This window comes from Tripterygium wilfordii, chromosome 21, assembly GCF_013401445.1.
Source record: "Tripterygium wilfordii isolate XIE 37 chromosome 21, ASM1340144v1, whole genome shotgun sequence".
NCBI classification, from domain to species: domain Eukaryota; kingdom Viridiplantae; phylum Streptophyta; class Magnoliopsida; order Celastrales; family Celastraceae; genus Tripterygium; species Tripterygium wilfordii.
The window spans coordinates 6,630,144-6,652,314 of record NC_052252.1 but is presented as its reverse complement, the minus strand read 5'-3'; the positions used below and the strand labels follow the sequence as shown (position 1 = coordinate 6,652,314).

The following is a 22,171-nucleotide window of genomic DNA, read 5'->3' as shown; positions in this document are numbered from 1 at the left end:
CGAGAAGGTCCGACGATCTTCCTACCTCGCATCCCTTATCGACACGTGTCCATAACGGTTCTAAATTTAACCGCCAAATTAGAAAGGCCATGAAGAATCAAGAACCCAATGTTCTAACACACGCACGAGGGAACCAAGTTTTGGAATTCTCCCTAAATTTTATTTTGTAAAAATGAAAGGAAACACCAATCTTTTTCACGATATATAAGGAATTTACTTTACATTTTTAAACCAAGTCTGTACTTAGAGAAGTTAGGACAGAACAGGTTCCTCTGTTCCCATATATTCACCGCATAAACGTTTTACAATTACAGTAACACTCCCTCTCAAATTTAGGGTATACATATATACAACGCTGTCTCTCTCCCTCCAAGATTTCACCATCTATTCTCTCTATCTATCTATCTATCGCAATCTGTATTTTCAAAATCCTGTTTTCTTGCTTAATTTCAAAAAGGTAGTGCTTCTAGATACAGTTACTGGATTCTGTGATTTCTTATTCCCGTTTCGTATCTAGCCTGATTTTTGTTTCTTGTTTTTTGTTGCGTAGGTTTCTGTTGATTCTTCTGGAAAATGGCTTTGGGAAAGAGAAGCAGAGCACTGAAATCGAAGCGCGGCACAGTGAGTGCTGCTGATGAGGTGTTAGGGTACGGATTCGTGAAGTACACGCGAGGATTCGGGAGGAAGAGAGTAGTAATTTCGAATGATTTTGAAGCACAATTTCTCCATTCATCTCCCAGAACTTCATCGAAGAGGCAATGCAGTCAGAGAATGAGTCTACACTTCGAAAAATCTGCTCTTGAAACCTTACCTCAAGATATCCTGGTACATACTGTGCTTGCTTTCACTGTTTTGTTTGTTAATACAGCGTTTTTTCAGTCCAAACACTATAAATCAACATTGTCTGCTTTGGTATGTTCTTATGTCTAAAAAAACTGCGTTGGTTATGTGAGTTTAGGTCATATAGTTGAATGATTGGTGACTCTATTTTTGGATTGCAGATTAGGGTTCTATGTGGTCTGGAACATGGAGATTTGAAGCAGCTTTTTCATGTATCGAAAGCAATCAGAGAAGCTGTAAGCACATTACTCCAATTGTGTTAATAAGATTGAATTTCAATTGTTTCCATTATTGAGATCAGTGTGATGTGCTATATGATTTACAGACTTTGATTGCAAGGCAATTGCATTTCGAATATAGTACACCCAGGAAGATTCGTGCCTTCAGAAATTCAATTGATTTGGAGGAGGAGGAGAAGGTGAGTGAATTAGAGGACCTTGAAGCTCCAAATGCTCCGAACCAATCCCGGCGTTGTAGATCACAAATTAGCGACAAGAGTTTGGCTGACATCTCAGTGGCCTTGTTTGCTTCTCCAAGGATGGAATTATTTATGTAAATATATTGCATTTGTTGTGTGTATAATGTATTGGATAGGGTAGGCAGATGAGTGAGATCTACTTACACGAAGAATCTTTACAGGACAAGTTTCGATCTTCGAAACTTGCAGTGAAGATGTGTCTAGCTTGTTTTTGTATCTGTATTGTACAGTTTGTTGAATCTTTTCTTGAGTTAAACCGCATAGACTTAGGAGATCCTAAGTTCGATATATCGTTGTGCGCCTCATGCACTAAGCTTTGGCCCAATTGGGAAACTTTTGTGCGTCTTATATTAAGAACATATAGGTAAGACACAAATCTTCCTATGAGTTTATATGACTAAACCCAAACAATTAATTAAGTTTTTTCTTAGGTGGCTTAACCCATTTCCTAGGCTTGGGAGAAATAAATTCGTGAGGGTAATTAGATGTATTGATGGGAGTCGGAATCCCAAAATAGACAATATAGTTGGTTGTTTGGGATATGAATTTTTGATATGCGGAGATGTTTAAAAGACAAACATATATGTAGTTGTATTGGTTACCAAAAAAAATCAGTATTAATGTACATTTGTTTTAGAGATATTACACTGTTAGTGATTGAGGGGCGATCTTGCCCCTTCTGGTTAAAAGTTGATAAATTGAGAATGTAAATTTTTTACTGCGTACCCTTTTGTGTAATAAAATGAAGTTTTGGTTTAATTACGCCATCTGTCAAGAAAATTCTTAATAAATCTCAAACCATCGATCTCTAGTTTTCCTATCACTATAATACGTATGGACAAATTGCCTTGTTTTAACTTGTGATCTGAGCACCAATATATGTGCATGCATCATCTTCACCAAGTTAAACAGGGACTTGTAATATTGTTAGCATTTTGTCGATAGCTAGGTGAACAGACTAAGAGACTGAAGAAAATTTGGATTCCTGCAAACGGAGCATAATTGTGCATGTGGGTTGGTTGTAATTCGTACGAGGAAGGATGACCAGTTAGGGATGACTGATGAGCAGTTGATAAATATTGGTTACTCGATCAGGTCTGCATAGCATATATATATATATATATAGGTCCCATATGTATTTGCACCTGAGCACCAGAACATGTGATCGGGCCGTGCATGTTTCATTTCCCTTCCTCCAAGGTTTTCAACCCACCATTATTTGACATTGGGGCATCGAATGGGCGGTACAGATTCCCTGTCTGCCACAACTAAAAAACAACCTTTCTGGTCTTGGTTTTTTATACTCTGGTTAAGATCCAGATAAACCTATGAATACGTATGCTATAAAAGTATATATATTACCTCCTTTTCTTTTGTCTGAACACATTAAAAACTTGTATTTTACCTTATCAAGATGAAAATATTCTGCCTTCACCCATACCCCTGCATTATTATAACTCATGATAGCTTTAGGGAGGGGCAGTTAGGGTTTCTTTCATATCCAGTTATAACTCTGCATTATTTTCTGGGAAGTCAAGATAAAGTTCAATAGACCCAAAAGTACTTTCCATTTTATAATTGGAGACAGAGAGTGCGTGTGTGTCTTGGTGTCTATTACTCTATTTGTGGAGAATGGGTCGATGTTGTAGCTAATGGATGTTAGGCAATGTCGCGAGAGCGGCTGAAGATCCCGAGAATTATCACGTTATAAGTTGTAAATATCACAACGGAAAAAATTAGGGTTTTGTCTTTGGCCGAGAGTTGCGAAAGAGATTGAAAGAGTGACTTGAGATCGAGAGAGCGAAAATACTCTTGTAAACATCTCGAAAGATCATAGTGGACTATTACTGGATGTAAGATCTTAAATTGAGTCCGAGCCACTAAACTCTGTATTGTTCCTATTCCTAATTACTTTTCTCTACATATATATTCTACTTATGTTTTCTTAATTGCTTTGCTTGGGTGGATATCACTACACTATTGTTTTCACTTTTCAGTATCAAGCCAAACCCTGACCCGGTGGTTAGGAACCGAAAAGCCAGTACTTTGCATTTTCTTGTACACTTTTTTCTCTTAGCTTTTCAAAGAAAAGGCTTTTGTTGGGCACCCTACACTTTTTACGCAGAGCATGTGCATGGCAAGCCAAAAAAACGCAACGTCACTGCACTTCTATGCCTGTACTTCCGGTTACAATTAATTAGCTACAAATGAGTTGGTGCAACTTTAAATAATTGTGACATAAATTAGTTCCATTAGTCTACCGTATCACGTATGTATTGGAAATCCAAGCCCAGACACATCATGGATAATTGGATATCGTATTCTTAGGGCATGGGCCTGCATGGATTGTTATTCATGGACCATCGTCATTGGGTTTTTGGACCAAAAATGTGTCCACGTGTGATAGGTGCAAGACATTTAATGATATATCACTCGATTGGGTCATGTCATCCGATATGCGGTATTAGTCTTGACAATATGAAACCCGCTCTTAGTCGATTCCTATCCGTATGATATATTAGCAACTAGATCGTACTGATCTTATGCATGGATATATTGTGTAAGAACTTAATGTTTGTTGAAATTTGAATATTGTATCTATACAAGAAAACATAAACATATACATGGTATTCTACATGTATACACGAATATTACATGTCATTATATTTGGAATGTGTTGAGAGACAGAGAGTGCATGTGTGTGGGGTGGGAAGAAAGAAAAAAGTGAGAGAAGCCCCAACATCACAAAGACAGGTGCAGTGTCAAATAAAAGGAGATTGATCGATGATCCTTCATCATAGGGAAATGAAAAGAAAGATGACCATCGAAGGATCCTGTACCAAAATTTTGCCTTGGGAAAAAGGAAGATGTGGGATGCGTTTGTCAATGTATTTGTACCTATTAAATGCGTTGTTTTTAACTTGAACCCACCGTATTTAGATAAAAAAAAATATTTAGCCGAGCGGTGTATTATGACATCATCACCGCACGGTGAGTTCGAAATTGAAGCTACAGGGAATTGCTTTCACTCCCGAAACAACTGTTTGACCGCATTTTTAACGTCAAAACATGATATTTTTTTCCGCTATTACCCCCATTCAATTTTATTATTTTATTTATATTTTTACAAAATGAGTTGATATTAATGAAAAATATCAAAATTTACCCACACCTCACTACAATGTGTTTAGTGAAGTGTCAAACATTTTTTGTCACTGCAACTAACCTCACCTCGCCACAATTTCGAAACTCGTTTCACCTTACTGCATGAGGTCAAAACACAACATTAATCCCCCAAACGAATTCTATTCCCAGAGAGACATTATTGCGTATATTGGAACCACTGTATGATGTCTTTCGTTTTTTCCGTCTCGTCCCCAAGGCTCTATCGAAATCACTAGTCTTAACATATTTTCTCATTTATGAATCCTTTGGCACCATCTGCAAGAAGAATCTGACTTCAATCCAGGGGTTTTTTTTTTTCCTCTATTTATCTTGAAGAGTTAGAAAAACCACAATTTATTAGGGAAGAGTTGAAAATTTTAGTGGAGTTCGTGGATAATCAACTATGCAAACTATGATCGCTAATTAGTTGTCTACCTATAAAGAAAAATCCATTAATTAGGAAAGGCTGTTGCTTGAAAACAATATCTTGTTTTTATGTGCTAAGTAATCAGGGTTTCCATTCTATCCTTACAGTGATAGGAACAGCTTACTTGAGAACCTCGAATCTAGACGGGTTGGTTTTTCCAATAATTCAACCATTCAATTGATATGCCCCTTCGACACATTCCCAAATTGGTTGAATCCATGAGTATCTCATCAAATTCCTAACCCCTTTTCATGAATGAACCTAGTTTGGGACATCTCGGTAATTCCATACCGAAACAGACAACACCAACACTTCCACACTATACCATTTTAATAATATTAGAAGTCTTACGAATTACAGTATTTTTTGTCTCAACCAATGGACACAACTGCGTGGAGCATATGAGACTAGCGATTTCACATGAATCATATACGTTTATCTCAAACACTCGAATACGTAACATTTTCGTGTTAATATTCCATGCCTTCCTCTTACGCACCAGAAAAGTCTATAAACCCCACAACTTAAATCCCCTCTCTCTCTCTCTCTCTCTTCTACTGCCTTTTAACGACCCATTCCATGCTTCCTTTATCTCCTCTCTCTGCTTTCTTGACTCCAATGATATCAGTTCTTGCCTTTGATGGAGGAAAGTGAGGATGATCAATGGGAATTATTGAACTCAATTTCTGCTTTATTTTGTATTGAAATCATGGAAACAATTTCCCACTTGTCGTCTTTGAAATCTAATCCTCTGTTCTCTTGCATTATCACTGTCCACATTTTGATTCTCCTTTACTTTCCTCGACTTTTCTTCACCATTGCTTTCTCTCCGGTGCTCATTTTGACTGGGATTCTCTTATCGACGCTCCTCCATATCGGTGCAAGACAAGAGCTCCAAATTGAGAACAGAGAAGACGGAGAGAACAAATCCATTGAAGTAGAAAAACCCGATAAATCAACCCAAGTGCACAAATGGGTCGCATACCCGACCAAACAAGAAGTGGGTTTTTCCTCAAACCCAGATTTCGAAGAAACGTTCGTTGAGTGGAACGTGAGGGCGCCGCTAGAGGTTATATACGAAGGGGAAGAAGAGGATGATCCGAATGATCAGAAGGGTGAGGATCCAAAGGATCCGACCCGGTTCTTAGGTATTGAAAGAACTTCCTCGCTATCGATGTACTATCCGGAAACAGACTCGGATAACTCGTCGGAGTGTGATTTCTCAGAGACGACGGAATGGGACTCACCGAAGAGAATAAGCTTCAGTTGGGAAGAGGAAGATAGAGAGAGCTTGATAGAGATTGCGCTGGAAGATCATAACAAGCGTGATTTGGGGTTTCACGTTGAAGAAGAGAATATGATAGAGATTGACATCTCTCCGGCGAGAAACGACGACGTGTTTGCCCAGGAGAGGTTAGATTCAGATAATGATAATTAATTGCCTAATTAGAGAGATTAGTTGATGGAGTATGATTTGTGGAAAAAGGTGAAAGTCAGTTATTTATGGATTGGGATTGGGATTTGTGAGTCGTTTTCGGGGTTTGGCCTTTGGGGATGTTTGGCAGTTGGATTACCGCTTGTATTATATCAATGCAAAGTAGGATTGATCACTAAATCCCATGTTAATGAATTTGACACGAAATGACTATTATACCCAATAATGGTCTTGACGTATAGTTCATGAACATTGGGGTGCATAAAAGGAAGAAGAAATCATTGTGAAATCTAGTTTTAGCATCTTTAGACTTCACTTTCCTTAAAATCTGTTATTAAGTAAGTTTTCTTGCTTTAAACTATTGGATTAGGAAAAGTCGGTTTTATTGATGAAACTTGATTAGATTTAGAAATGATGTGTCCAAAGACTGAAGCATATGTTTTGGTCCATATATATATATATGTATGTATCTACAAGACATTGTGTGAGTGATGTTAATGAGTCAGGGTTACTTAGAGTCTCCACTGCAGGCGATGTTCCATTACACCATCTAATATGTCTTTTAAATTTAAAAAACAATATGAGTCCCACACTTTTGAACATATTAGATGAAAATTGCAAGAAATGGTAGGGGTTTCCCACTTCAGATACCCCAGCTGTGATGTTAACATACCAACAACGTTGACATAGTTTGAAATGACTCTTTGTCATGACTCATGACTCGGTTAAGGCAAAATAATCCAACAATGAAGCTAAATCAGCTTACAATGACTCTTTGATTGGTGCAGGCTATCTTGAACAATATAATTGAATGGTACTTCTGACGTGATTTCTAGTCATTTTCATTGTCGGTCTCATAATTTAATTTGAAATAAATTTGGATATTCGTGAGAAGCATATTGTTCGCTTTGGATCAAAGACTCATATTGTTTTACCCTTTAAAACGTGTCTCAACATGTGTGAGGTTGGACTATCATATGTGAGACTTTTTAATAGTCTAACATAATTGATTTCCAATAACATTGATGTCTCCCTTGCAATAACATTGATGCCTCCCTTAGATAGTTGAGTTGGTTGGAAATACAAAGTCTTTCGTTTTAAGAAAGGATGCCTCTTTACACATTCGAGGATTTCCTAAAAGAACTCGATACTTTAGTTATTGTTTGGTTCTTTAAGAGCAACTCCTAAAAAGAATGTATTGAGAATGTAAAATCATAACCACCAATATACATACTTATTTTTAGTTTTTTTTTTTATCATCCCAATAGAATTCTTATCAGAACATGTAAATTTATATTTATTCATATGAGTTATGTCGATGCGATTTTCTGCACGACCTTACACATCAACACTTGATGCCAAGGAGTGACATGGACGGCGAACCTCGATATCTTTTAAAAAAAAAGAAGAGAATGGGATGCCCTTCGTGTCCCAAGGACACTTCGATGTTCAAATCAGAATTTTCTTAGAGAGTGAATCAAGAGTCCTAAGTCGTGAATGTCATTGTGTACTTCACATCAGGTTGATACTCCTTTTATAGGTGCTGTAAAGGCGCTCGTTGGGATGTTCTTATCCTCGATTATCTTTTTGTTGAGATGGGCGGTGGGTTTGATATCGTCGTCGAGATTTGTTGGAGTTGTTGCACTATGAGGATTTAGGGTTTAGGATTCGTCCTCATCTGAAGTCTAATTTGAATTTGAATCCTCCATGGTATTTTTATACATCCATATCCACGAGTTTCTAAATATACAAATCCATAGAGGAAAGAGAGTGAGTTTGTATATTTTTGAGAGAGTAAAAGTGAGTGAGTTAATTTAGGAACCATTATTGGAATGAAGAGTCTTTAGAATTCATAAATGGGTTTGTAAACCACTTTTGAAATGTGTATATTACACATTTAGAAACTCATTTACATATCATTCTTGGAGTTGCTCTAATTAAACTAACATTACATTTTTGCTAAAAAAGCTCTCTCAATCCTTCAAACCTCTCTTGAAAAAAAGAAAAAAAAAAAAAAAACTCTCAACTCTCCTCTCATTTTCAAAACCGATTGGAGAGGAGGAGAGATCCGACTCTTCTCCACCTCCCCACATCTTCCTCCTCCTCCCCCCATAAGTTTGATATTTCTTGTCTCAATCTAGCTCTTTTTAATTTTTTTTTATATTTTTTTGTTGAATAAAGATTTTGTAGGGTTTCTCTTCTCCGACTATAAATCTCCTCCATTCGTTGCGGATCTTCGATCATTGGCGTTTAAGGTGTGTTCCGACGACATATATTCGGTTTTATAGTGATGAGATTTTCATATCTGAGGGATATCGATATCTCTTGTTGAAGGGGAAGCCAAGATCATTCGACGGTCATCCGACGATATCCGTTGTAATATGATGTTGTCCAAGAGGGTCTGGCGATAGCCGTCCTTGTGTTTGTGCTCTTTTTTTTTTTTTTTAGGCTTCTTGGATATACTACATCTTTATGGTGCCCGGAGTGCAGAAGTGACTTAATTACCTAATTTATTTGCTAACTTAATATAGTTATGTCAATAACTTTTTTTTAAAATTACATTTTTGCTTCAGATTTACTACAAACTCCAAAGCCCAAAACGAGGGGCCCTCATTGTATTGTATTGTTTGACTGTCAACTACAAACTCTAAAGCCCAAAGTGAGGCAGTGGGGCCTTAGCCTAAGGCAGTGGCTAAGGCCCCACTGCCTCACTTTGGGCTTTAGAGCTTGTGACCTTAGCAAGGAGCAGCTTCGAACATAATCTTTCAGGCCTTGCTATCCATTATCGGTCGCAAAAACCAGTCCAAGATATAGCCCTTATTCGGAATGGACCATGGGTAGACAGGCCCATTAATCTGAAGAGACGTGTCCACTGATCTGATCTGATCCGTTACTATAAAATATCAACAATCGAACGGACATTTGCCGAGATACTGTGGCGACTGTAGTCCAACTTTCAGGCTTCCTGAGTTCCTGGCATCGGACGCGTGTCAAGCTCTACTCGCTCACCATCCACCGCAATGCACGTGCCGCTTTTTTCTTGCGCGGAAAGTCAATCATCAAAGCTTGGAGCCATCGGTGACAATGACACTCTTCACGTTCTCTGCCTCCTCCTCCCACCCCTTGGCGCTTTTTCTTTCTTTCCTTTTTTGTGTTTAGTTCACGCAACAGTTTCCTTCTAGAAGAGAAAATGACAGGTTTAAGCTTCTTCGAGAGAGCTTCAAGATCTTTCCGCGACTATCCTTCTCTCGCTAAGCTGATTGTGGTCGCCACGCTCAGGTGAAGTGTCTTGTTTCGAAGAACTTCATTACATCTGTTTGGCTAATTGTAATTATTGGTTCCGACTTCTAACTGCTACCATAACTCATGATTCGTGAGAAAATTGTGTGATCACGATTGCTGAATCGGAAATTCATTTCCTATACGTGCACATATATGATTTTTGTGCACTTTAATCGAAGGATTTTGAACTCAGATACTTCGTCTGAAGCAGGAAATGTGTACTTAAATGTAGATGTGTTTTGAAACTTGTCAATTAGGCTGGAGATCAAAGTGATAACTCCTGATCTGTTTCATGAACACTAATTGTGTCCACTGCTAATTATGAAATTTGTGATCTAATCTATGACATGCATATGCTGAACTAGAACAATGTAGTTTTGAAAGATACAATGTAGATCTGAGTTCATAAATGTTGAGGAGGCTGCATGATTTCGTTTTTAGAGGTAAATTACATCAGGGCAAAGAGCAGGGCGTCGAAATTTGTAGTATAAGCATATGTTGCAAGTCAATGCGAACTGTAATTGTGATGAGTATGATTACTATGTTGTGAATGTCAGTATAGAAATTATTCAAATTTCAAATGTCTTCTGAGTTAATCAAATATCTATTCCCGTCAATCCTGATTCCACTAGAATGATAAGTTAATCTGTTTACCACTAATATAGAGCCTACAGGTAGTCTCATCAGCAATCCATTGAATTATTAGAATTTTTTCTTTCATTCCTTGTTCTAATCCTTATTTGTATCTTGCTGTGCCTGTTTTGTGGTGGCAGTGGCGGAGGCCTTGTTGCTTATGCTGATGCAAACACATCAGCTGCTGCATCAAGTGTTGTTCAACCTGAAGGAGAAAGCAAGAAAAAGAAGGTGGTTGTACTTGGAACTGGTTGGGCTGGAACAAGTTTCTTGAAAAGCCTTAAAAATTCCTCCTATGATGTTCACGTGATATCACCTCGTAATTACTTTGCATTCACTCCCTTGTTACCAAGTGTTACATGTGGTACAGTGGAAGCTCGTAGCATTGTTGAACCTGTCCGTAAAATTATCAGGAAGGTAAGGGGAATGAAGACAATTATCTATAAATTGGAAAAAGCTTTTAGAAAGAAATTTATCTCTCTCTCTATCCTATCTTCAGAAGGTGTTATTCTGAATGATCTATTGTCTGAGAGCTTACCTAAGGATGCTATTTAATTTTCTTATCGGCAAAGACTTTACTCCGGTACCATGTGAATTGGTTGTAATTTGGTGGAACTCAACAATATGCTTATGTGGACTTCTGTAGAGAGGAAATAAGATAGAATACGGATATATATGGAAGAATATATAGGAAAAAAAACACCGTGAAAACATATTATGAATATAGTAAGTGGTTAAAGTTGTCGAGGTAATTACCGTGAAAACATATTAAGAATATAATAAGCGGTTAAAGCTGTCGAGGTTATAGAACTGATGTTTGCATTGTGTGTTTCGCATGACATTGTGCTTTAGCTAATGATGTGTCAACTGTTGTGTAATAACATCCCACATACGTTGCGTTTATGGATAAACACAGGGAATGCAATGCCTATATCAATCATATTGTGTTCGAGCATGTGAAGATGCAAGCTAGAGTAGCTTGAGGGAATGATAACTTTTGTATACTACAGAGTAACTTAGTAGGGCAAGAATTATTCCCAGTACGACTTCTAACCAGAGCCAGAGAAATTTTAGCTCCACTTGATCCAAAAGGTCTGTTCGGCTCTGGATTGGGAAAATCTTTCTCATTCACAGGAACTGTCAATTTGATAATGGTGGATGACATGAAATTGAAAGTAATTAGGGTAGTCCCTCTAGTAACACTTGAAGCTGCATTATATTATGATTTGCTAAGAAATTAAGGTATTTTTAAGCTCAAGCACTAAACTTTCCTGGTTACTTTGGGCAGTGATGCTAAAATAATAAGGTACACATTTATATATTTTGTTACTAAAGAAAACATGTGGATTCATTCATATATTGGTACAGTTACAAAATTCTTTTGTTTGCTGTCTGCAATTGGTAATTGTTAAACTGGTCCCGTTTTTTTTTTTTTTTTTTTTTAATTTTGTTTGGTTCGAGCAGAAAAATGTTGACATATGTTACTGGGAAGCTGAGTGTTTCAAAATTGATGCACAAAACAAAAGGGTCCATTGCCGATATAATCAAAGCGCCAATTTGGATGGGAAAGAAGAATTTCCAGTAGACTATGACTACCTTGTGATAGCTATGGGAGCCCGTGCTAACACTTTCAATATACCGGGTGTAGAGGAAAATTGCTATTTCTTGAAGGTAACTTTTTGGCCAATCTTTTTGGTTTATGCTGGCTATATTGTGATCATTATTGTCCCAATTTCGAGGAATGATTTTTTATTCAATACACCCTAGTGCCGATCCTGGGGGACTATTGTTCTAATAACTAGTTTTTCTAATGCATAAATGTTGATTCCTTATGCTAATATTATGCATAAATGTTGATTCCTTATGCTAATATTTTGCAAATGATGTCTATTCATGTCTGTCACAAATTTTTCATTCTAATATTCTTATTGAGCACGTATTCCTGCAGGAAGTTGAAGATGCTCAGGAGATCCGTAGGGGTGTTATTGATTCTTTTGAGAGAGCGAGCCTGCCAACTTTAAGTGATGATGAGAGAAAGAGGATTCTTCATTTTGTGGTGGTTGGAGGTGGCCCTACTGGGGTAGAGTTTGCTGCAGAACTTCATGATTTTGTCAATGAAGATTTAGTTAAACTATATCCATTGGTCAAAGACGTGGTAAAGATAACACTTCTAGAGGCAGCCGGTCATATTCTGAATATGTAAGATTTTGAGACTCCAAATCCTTTGCCATTTTCATGTCATATGTTGCTTTTTTATGATGTATTTTTAAGCTCTTTATCGGACTGAAAATGCTTCACTTTAGTTTGTAAACTAATATCGGAAGAGGTACTGGAATTCAAGGTGATCATCAAAAGTTCGACTAATCTTAAACAAATTTGCCTGTGAAAAGTCTGTATAATGATGGAGCTCAGAGGACATGCTTCATAAATCATAACTGATAATATGGTATATTAACTACAGACTTTGTCCAAAGAATTTATCAAGGGTCACTCCTCCAAGGGGTTTGAGTTTACATGAGCTAGGGATCATTAATATCAGTACCACGATTAAATATTTTGTCCTTATTTCGTTCAATTAAGATTTACTATTTTGTTTTCTTGTTTCATGATCTCTCCTGATGTTCTTCATCCTTGTTAAAATATGCTGGGGAGTTGGCACTCGGCATAAAATTCCCTGTTTCTGTGAGCAATTTTATTATATTGCTGCTTTCGAATGGACAAAGTCTGACCCCCCAAGATTTCTTTTTCAGCCAATAATATGGAAAGTATCAACTGAATCCTGAACCTTGAAGACTGGTAATGCTGCAAAGTAAAGAAGTTATCAAGCATGATATGTAGTTTTTGTTCATAAACTGTCAAACTTGCACTGCATTTAATATCTAATTGGTTGCCAATCATATATTGATGGTTCTAAATTTACCTGGAATTGGGTGCCAGTGAAACATGGAGACATATGTGATTGATTGCGGATGTTCAACTTCGCTACATACTAACCTAATGTAACTTGCAGGATTGCAGTTTCGGGGAACGACATTGAATTTTAATTTCTATATTATCTCCCTCGTTTCATTGAGGTCCTCTCATGGTCATAGAATTGCTCAAATTTCAGGTTTGATAAGAGAATCACAGATTTTGCAGAGGAAAAATTCAAAAGAGATGGCATTGATGTGAAGTTAGGAGCGATGGTTGTGAAAGTATCTGATAAAGATATATCTACAAAGTTGGGAAATGGAGAACTTTCTCATATACCATATGGAATGATAGTATGGTCAACTGGCATCGGAACTCGTCCTGTCGTAATGGATTTCATGAAGCAAATTGGTCAGGTATATCCGTATATGTTATTTTCGGTCTATAAACTCATCCATTTACTGTCTCTCTTTCTCCCTATCATCAAATGGTTTCTTCTGTCAACTTTCCTTCACATCTAGTTAGTTTATTAATACGTATGACATTCATTGATTAAGCCTCTGTTCCCATGAGCACAGGGTAATAGGCGTGTTTTAGCAACTGACGAGTGGCTACGGGTTTTGGGTTGCGATAACATCTACGCTCTTGGTGATTGTGCAACTGTTAACCAGCGCAAAGTCATGGTACCAATATTTCTTACTTTTCCATTTAAATTTTCATGCATAATATTTTATGCGTATTAAATGTTACCCTTCTTTTAGCAATTACCATCCAAGCTATTACCCAGTCATGCTTTTGTATCGTTCAGTTCTGAAGATGGAACCATTGTCTGTCTTGGTTTTTTTTAAGAACCAAAGTCTCTGCCTTATTAAGCTTATTTATGCCTTTTCATCTCTCTGCATCCATATGGAAAATACCTATTTTACGTTATAAACCATCAAATATAATGCACCAGAGGAATTAACAATACCTGCTCAAGAGTTTAATGGCATCTCTTCTATGGATGAAGGTAACATGGTATATGATTCTTAATGCGATGGAGAAGCTTCATTAATGCAATTTTTTGGTTGAGCTTATTTCTCATCATCATCATCCAATAAAGAATTGCAAGTAATTCTAATCATTACCTTGTGTAATTTGTGATGGTCTCAATTTTGGGTTATCAAAATGGTCTTCACCTGCTACATTTTATGTTAAAGGTACTCTTTAAAAACTACTACACGACAGATATGATATGTTTCTTAACTAACTCTTGATAACTTCCTAATCCTCTGACATTTGAGGTTTGTTTATGTTTATTTTATGATCCAGGAAGACATTGCAGCCATATTTAGTAAGGCAGACAAGGACAATTCAGGAACTCTCACGGTAAAGGAGTTTCAGGAAGTCATTGATGACATCTGTGAAAGATACCCTCAGGTGAAACTTTATTTGGAGAACAAAAACATGCGGAATATTGTTGATCTATTGAAGGAGGCCAAAGGGGATGTTGCAAAAGAATCCATTGAACTGAACATTGAAGAGTTTAAGAAAGCTCTTTCTGATGTCGATTCTCAGATGAAGAATCTTCCAGCTACTGCTCAGGTTTTATACCAACTTAAGAATGGCATAGCACTCTGGAATATGTCCCCCCAGCATATTTTCATCTTCTTGTGTTTCTATTTCAGGTTGCAGCTCAGCAAGGCTCTTACCTTGCTGATTGTTTTAATCGTATGGAAGAGTGTGAAGAAAACCCTGAAGGTCCTCTCAGGTTCAGGGAGTCAGGTCGTCACAGGTTTAAACCGTTTAGGTAACAGTTGAACTTTTGTCACTCTGTATATGAGTAAGGTGAATTATGCCATATGCCTTAGGACTTCATACTGCATTTCATAAGTTAATGGTGCTTGGCGCTATAATGTGAAGGTATGAGTGAGCTCAGTACAGCTTACTGCATATATATAGTCAAAAGTTCTCAACTGCAATGCTGTAAAGAGAGAATTCTTTGGTTTGAATCTTTATGTGCTTAGCTGACACACTTTGTGATTAATCAATCCTCTTTCAGGTACCGGCATTTGGGACAATTTGCTCCGTTGGGGGGTGAACAAACGGCTGCACAACTTCCTTATGATTGGGTTATAATTGGTCACAGCTCACAGTGGCTATGGTACTCAGCATATGCAAGGCAAGTAGTTTCCTCTTCTTTTCTTTTTTCTTTTTTTGGTAAATTTCTTGCAAAGGCGATATGCTTTCTTCAGTAGTGAAATTGATTTTGTTGTAACTTATTTAATAATTTGAATACCCAGCAAGCTAGTCAGCTGGCGCACAAGGACACTGGTGATTTCAGACTGGATCAGGCGTTTCATATTCGGGAGGGATTCAAGTAGCATATGAAGCAGTTGGGAAAAGCCCATCACATCAGCCCAGAAATTAACAGCACAACTTTATTATCATGGGTCTTCGAGTCTGGTGTGGGCTTCAATTTGAAGAAGACCAGCCCGTTACTAGGAAATAAGATCCTTATTTTGTCTATATAACAACAGTGTCTAATTGTACATATCATTGCGAATCTTGTGTTCTTTTTTTTTTTTATGAGTTTCTTTTATTAATTTTTTTTTGAATCATTCGTAAAACATAAGAGTTTTTAACCCATTGATGTGGGCCGCAAAAACAAACAGGATCTGTATTGGGAATACGTATATAACTACTATATGTATTGGATATCAAAGGAAAAAGTGCGAAGAGTAAAAAATCCTCTTTACTTTAATAATAAGTTCAAACAAACCCTTGTATAAGAATTTTGGGCTAAACAATCCCCTTTAGCTAGCCCTTGTACCAAATTTTCGTTGAAACGACATGATGTGACAAAAAAAGGTGTCGTTAAGTATTTGACATGTTTTGATCATTTTAATTTGTAATGTTAAAATCAAAAAGTATATTGTACTTCATACAAAAGATCTATTAATCGTTGCAATTGATTAGATAGAACCCACACCAAATCATCCTCCACCCCAAGCCACTACTACTTGTTATGATATTCAAGTCAAATTGTAATACGAGATTAATTAGAGGACAATATCTATATTGGTATTTTCATTAGTTGAGTCATTGTCAATGTCAATGCTAACATGTATATATTGGAATGATGCATAAACACAAAGTTCATGTCTCTATCAACCAATCTCTTTAAATCTTTTTATCCTCACAATTGCTTCAATTTGTGTCTCATGAAATTTCTATCTACATTTCTCTTAAAAGCTAAGGTACATATTTTGTAGCTCACCCATTGTCGTTAATATCCGTTCTTTCCTACTCAAAGAAAGAACCATCACTTTCTTGCTTTTGAATTTTGATACACATTGCATTTATACCTAAAAACAATTCACACGCACACATATATAGTAAATCACTTTTCATGATCTCAACCAACAAATTATCTAGTCATGATCATCCTATGATTTGTTTGACTACCACAAGCCTCAACCTAATTAAAATCATCTTCACTATTACATGACCATACAGGGCAAGACCCCCCCCCCCCCACACAAAGATAAGAATGTTTAAGAATGCAATATTTCTGTGTGTTAGGGTTTGTGTCAGTAATCATTTAGGTGATAATCTAGTTGATAAATCTTTGTGGGGTTAAATCGTATAGACTCGGGAGGTCCTAAGTTCGATTTCTACTAATAGTATTATCCTTATGGCCATGTGCTGGCTTCGTCCTAACTTATCCTCTCGTCAGGTGAAAAATTATTGTGTCCTGACGACTCGAATTTAGGTACATATCAGATGTTCAATAAATAAACTGATATGGTGTAATTCTCAAATTACAAAATAAAAATAATTAAAAAAAGTCTCTGTCAGTGACATTTGAGGCCATGTGCTTATTCAATTATATCATCTCATGGAAGAAAACAACTATGGAACAACCCCTTTTTTGTTTGGATAAAAGTTCAGTGGAGAATACAACCACAAAAGGATATATTATCATGGTCATTGTGACATGATATTACACAAAGTAACCGTCCGTGAAGAGCAAAATAATGAGTGTTTTGTCTTGTAATAAGACAGTAATAGTATGAGATCAGATACCCAATCACCATGTTATGGGGCTTTTCATTGTTTATAGTGCCATTTCTCCCTTTTTATATGAAAACTACCATAAATTCCTCTAAAGGTTATGCTCTCTAGCTAGTTTAGTTCTATACTTTTATGGGTAGTCAATGCTTTATTGGTTGCTTTACATTGTTTTGGCATAACATCTTTTTGGCTTTTGTTGGGATTTGACACCAAAAAAAGAGAGTAGAGAGAGCACCATCCTCTCTTAAATTGGTTTAGTTGGCTCTTATCCACTATCTATTCTAAAGGTGGCTGCTACCTCAAGGTATGCCTTCACATGGTGTGGTGGGGTCTCTAAGGCTCATAGAATTGAAACCCACCCAATTTGCATCTTTTCACCAAACTAAAAGTATTCACCTTGTGAACTTGCTTTTGGTCCCTTCCTTTGTCCTTTCACTGGTGTGTACTAATTAGTAAATTGAACATTAACTCCTTTAAGTTTGCAATGGATCGAGTAACTGAGCCAAAACTCAGCTTCTAAACAATGATATTATGATCTAATAATGGTTAGCAAAAGGTAATATGAAAGTTTTGAAGATTCATGAAAGTTGTTGAAATTCTCAGCCAACCACACTAATATTACCATCCTCTTTGTGTTTATCAATTCACCGTGAATATATCAGATCCCACGAGACTTTGTGCTTCATGGATTGTTTCACAATAGTATTTAGGCACAAAAAACACATTGTTAATGTGAGAGAGTTTGGGCTTTACCTATAAGTCACTTGGCTGGGTTATGTCAGACCGATGTGGAGGTATAGTGATAAGATCCCACATCGGGAAAATTAAGGGAGGAGCGACAATAGATAAGGAGAAATCTGTGAGGATTTTGGCCCAAAGAGGATAATATCTTAATGTGTTTGAGCTTGTGGGCGCTGCAAGAGAGTCCAACCCAATTTATCCGACGGCGAAAGGTTCTCATCACAGTCTTTTAACACTCCCCCTACACTTGTGGACTAGATTATGTCAAGCACAACAAATGGACCCTGCACTTATAGACTAGATTATGCCAGGCACAACAAATTGAGTATATGTCATATCCAATTAGACCAACACTTTGTTCCAATATCATGTCGAAATTTACAGACAAAACACACTAACAATATTGTCATTTTGGATGCATCGGGCCAGTAAGACTTCATTTTTAATGGGTCGTCTCATAACAGTATTTAGATCAAAAAATGTGTTGTTAATGTGAGAGTATGAAATTTATTTATAAGCCAAAAGGTCGACTCTTTTGGAGTCTCATTCTGTTTGGGAAAAGCCTAATTTACTCCCAAATAGTCATCCTTGCTCCGGATTTCGTGAGCACTATATGTGTAGGTGTGATTTTGTCAACGACGAGTATAAAAATTACCCAATAATGCATTACTTCACCTGCTAACTAAGGTTATATAAATATTTAATTTGGAAAGAAATAGTATAACAACTATGATGCAGGCCTGATGTCTCCGTATGATGATTGATGAGCGATCAGAAGGAGATAAAACCCCCCTTTTGTCCCTCATCTTCCTCTTTTAACCAAGTATTTTCTGCAACTCCCAACAGTCTGACACTGCGAAATGACATGGATGCTCTTATCTTTCATTGTTTCACAAACCCAAGAAGGTCAGCCCCGTAAATGCACCAACATCCGCACCCTCATAACAGAAGATAAGCACGAATGGATGGATGGATGGATGGATTGATGGTTTAATACTCCAAATACAGTCAAAGCCACAGCTTTTTTTTATGGCGAGATCACATTGTAGATTCCTCTCTTCACAGATACAAATGGGTCTTTCTTGGAAATTAGTGAAAGAACCAAAAATGGGACAAGAAGAAGGAGCGAAAGAAGACCGGAATCCGCTGGAATTTTCAAAATGCAGAGCTCTCCATCAAGTCAGTGAGGTTATATCTTCTTTGATTTCTCTGTCTTATTTAATTAAAGCTTTTGCTGTGAAATGGCAACTGATTCGGAACAAGCTAGAGGAGCTGAACTCTGGCCTAATTGCGGCGGAGAACTGCGACACCAGCCAAAACCCATCACTTTCTGCACTGATTCCACTCATATTAGTCACTGTAAATGAATGTCATGATCTTGCTCGTCGGTGTGTGGATCTTTCATACAGTGGGAAGCTCTTGATGCAGAGTGATTTGGATGTAATAGCCGCGAAAATCGACACCCATTTAAGAAAACTTTCTAGGATATACACTGCTGGGATTTTGAGTCAAGGGTTTGCCATTGTTGTGTCAAGACCTGGGGCTAATGCTTGTGCAGAGGATATGAGGTTTTACATGAGGGATTTGTTCACAAGAATGAAAATTGGGGACACAGAAATGAAAAAGCAAGCCTTGGTTAATTTGCATGAAGTGGTCGTCGATGATGAAAGATATTTAAAAATTGTTGCTTTTGAAGTTGATGATTTAGTGAATTTGCTGGTGAATTTTCTTGATTCATCAACAGTGGAAATCCAAGAAGGGGCTGTGAAAGTGGTGTCTGTGATTTCTGGGTTTGATTCATACAAGGGTGTACTAATTAGGGCTGGAATTATTGGGCATTTGATTAGTGTTTTGGAGATTGGGAGTGAATTGGCTAAGGAGAGTTCTGCAAGGTCTCTGCAAAAATTGACAAGCAATTCAGACAATGCTTGGTCAGTTTCCGCTCATGGGGGTGTTACAGCTCTGTTGAAAATATGTGCAAACGGTGATTCTAGAGGTGAACTTATAGGATCTGCTTGTGCGGTGTTGAGGAATCTTTCGGGTGTCGAAGAGATGAAGAGATTCATGATTGAAGAAAATGCAATTTCAACGTTTATCAAGCTTGCAAGGTCCAAGGATGAATCTGTGCAGGTAAATTCAATTGATTTTCTTCAAAATATTACATATGGAGATGAGTCAGTAAAACAATTGATCATCAAAGAAGGTGGAATTCGAGCGTTAGTACGCATTTTGGATCCTAAATCAACTCTCTCTTCCAAAACCAGAGAGATAGCATTAAGGGCAATTGAGAATTTATTCTTCTCTTCAATGAGTAGTATAAACATTGTTATGAATTATGGGTTTTTGGACCATCTATTGTTCTTTCTCCGTATGGGAGACGTCTCTATTCAAGAATTGGCATTGAAGGTATCGTTTAGGCTCTCGGGAATATCAGAGGAGACAAAGAGGGCAATGGGAGATGCTGGTTTCATGCCTGAATTTGTGAGATTGATGGATTCAAAATCATTTGAAGTACGCGAAATGGCAGCTGAGGCACTCTCCGGTATGGTTTCAGTGACGAAGAATCGAAGGAGATTCGTGCAGGATGATCGCAGTGTTGGGTTTCTGCTGCAATTGCTTGACCAAAAGGAGTCAAATTCAGGTAACAGGAAGTTCTTGCTTAATATATTGATGTCATTGACAAGTAGCAATAGTGGGAGAAAAAAGATTGCGAGTTCTGGATACTTGAAGAACATTGAAAAACTTGCAGAAGCTGAAGTCTCTGATGCTAAAAGACTCGTAAGGAAACTATCCTCAAACAGATTCCGCATCATGTTGAGTGGAATCTGGCATTCTTGACTGTAATTTTTTTTGAATCCTCTCTGTATATTTTTCACATAAGATTTTGAAGCTTTCTTGTGTTAAAAACTGTCCATTTTGCAACCACAAGTAGATGATATCCAATAAAAGCTGCCATTGGCATGCTATGAATTCCTCTGAATACTCTCTGGTGCTGTTGATTGCATTTGCAGCTCTATACACAATAAAAAAAACCAATGCAAGAATTTCATTAGCATTTAGCAGGTATTATATTAGTAACTTATTATAGGATTTTGTACATATATGTGAAGGAGCACATGGGGCGCTGGGCATGAATACCTGATAAGGCATGTGAGTAGTAGGCTTCAAGGTTTCGTCTCTTGTAGTCTTGTACTATGATGGTGGGCACAGAAGAAAGTGATTGATGCAGTTTCTTTCTGTATTTGGTTGTCCTGTATAGGCTTCCATGTCTCATATTGTGGCAGTTTCTTATTTTCAATAAGTATAGTTCATATGTTAAGTTCCATCATCAATAACATTGCAAGTGATAGCCTAGTAACCTAGTTGGTGAATTTCTTTGGAGCCAAACTGTATGGATTCGCGAGTTTCTGGGTTCTATTTCTACTTATGGTCACGTGTTGGGCTTTGATCCAATTTATCATGAGCAGTGTCATTAGGTCTATATCAAATGTCTAATGGATAAGTCTATATGGTTTCGTATTCAGTTATCCAAAAAAATCAATAAGATTGCAAGATTTTCACAATTCAGTTGCTTGAAGTAAGATTTGGGCAGTAGAGATGCAAAATTGTGCTTGTCCTCCAATCAGGCAAACAAAGAAGATGCTGGTTCTCATGAATTAATGGTGTAAACCTAACAAAGCCATTGAAGGGCATGCAACCATAGTAGTTATGGCTTAGCCAACTTAGTTGACACCAAGGGCATGTAGACCATGGATACTATCAGTTTTGGAACTTGACAGGTTGCAACTCTTGTGATTTGTGAACGAAACATGAAGTCACTTGTGTTCCAGAGCCTTTTGCTATGACCATGTGAATATCCACATAAGGGTCTAAGAGATTGGATATGGAAGGTTGAATTTTTTCTACTTGAATTAAACCAAATTTAAACATCATTTATATGTCCAAAATTCCAATTACAAAAATCTTGTCCGGGTTCAGTAATCCATGGGCGAGCCCACTTATATTCAACATGCCAAAAACCCTTATTAAAATGCTGTCTTACAAACTATTTCTTCTCAGAATCTCAGGTTTTAATTCAACCTTCCATAATTATTGATTTGGATCCTCCAAATGTATTTCTCATGATTTAAAGCGCCATATAGAAATTGATTGGTGACATATGATAATTGTACGGGGCAAACTGATTTGGAATTTGAGATTATTT

At 37.2% G+C, this 22,171-nt stretch overlaps 3 protein-coding genes across 3 annotated transcripts; all 3 read left to right on the top strand.

The window, feature by feature from the left end:
• Positions 1–165: 165 nt before the first annotated feature.
• On the top strand, positions 166–1,625 carry LOC119990198 (F-box protein SKIP27-like). Its single transcript, XM_038836070.1, has 4 exons — positions 166–457; positions 551–825; positions 1,002–1,076; positions 1,166–1,625. Exons 2-4 carry the CDS (start codon positions 574–576, stop codon positions 1,394–1,396), a joined length of 558 nt encoding a protein of 185 aa, XP_038691998.1. The 5' UTR covers positions 166–457; positions 551–573; the 3' UTR covers positions 1,397–1,625.
• A 7,666-nt stretch (positions 1,626–9,291) lies between these two features.
• On the top strand, positions 9,292–15,794 carry LOC119990200 (external alternative NAD(P)H-ubiquinone oxidoreductase B2, mitochondrial-like). The gene is made up of 10 exons (XM_038836073.1): positions 9,292–9,624; positions 10,401–10,677; positions 11,725–11,931; positions 12,209–12,459; positions 13,370–13,586; positions 13,749–13,853; positions 14,482–14,754; positions 14,838–14,959; positions 15,212–15,331; positions 15,453–15,794. The coding sequence occupies exons 1-10, from the start codon at positions 9,536–9,538 to the stop codon at positions 15,538–15,540; spliced, it is 1,749 nt and encodes a 582-aa protein (XP_038692001.1). The 5' UTR covers positions 9,292–9,535; the 3' UTR covers positions 15,541–15,794.
• Positions 15,795–18,688: 2,894 nt separating this feature from the next.
• Positions 18,689–20,947, top strand: LOC119988207 (vacuolar protein 8-like). The gene has a single exon (XM_038833169.1). The coding sequence runs from the start codon at positions 18,937–18,939 to the stop codon at positions 20,803–20,805; it is 1,869 nt and encodes a 622-aa protein (XP_038689097.1). The 5' UTR covers positions 18,689–18,936; the 3' UTR covers positions 20,806–20,947.
• The last annotated feature ends 1,224 nt before the right edge of the window (positions 20,948–22,171 follow it).

Bases quoted from the DNA above. Each gene is read 5' to 3' on its own strand.
- LOC119990200 (XM_038836073.1), top strand. From the start codon at position 9,536: ATGACAGGTTTAAGCTTCTTCGAGAGAGCTTCAAGATCTTTCCGCGAC. The intron at 13,854-14,481 runs GTACCAATATTT...TTTATGATCCAG, and splicing joins TTAACCAGCGCAAAGTCATG to GAAGACATTGCAGCCATATT. The intron at 14,960-15,211 runs GTAACAGTTGAA...ATCCTCTTTCAG, and splicing joins CACAGGTTTAAACCGTTTAG to GTACCGGCATTTGGGACAAT.
- LOC119988207 (XM_038833169.1), top strand. From the start codon at position 18,937: ATGGATGGATGGATTGATGGTTTAATACTCCAAATACAGTCAAAGCCA.
- LOC119990198 (XM_038836070.1), top strand. From the start codon at position 574: ATGGCTTTGGGAAAGAGAAGCAGAGCACTGAAATCGAAGCGCGGCACA. The intron at 826-1,001 runs GTACATACTGTG...TTTGGATTGCAG, and splicing joins CCTTACCTCAAGATATCCTG to ATTAGGGTTCTATGTGGTCT. The intron at 1,077-1,165 runs GTAAGCACATTA...TATGATTTACAG, and splicing joins CGAAAGCAATCAGAGAAGCT to ACTTTGATTGCAAGGCAATT.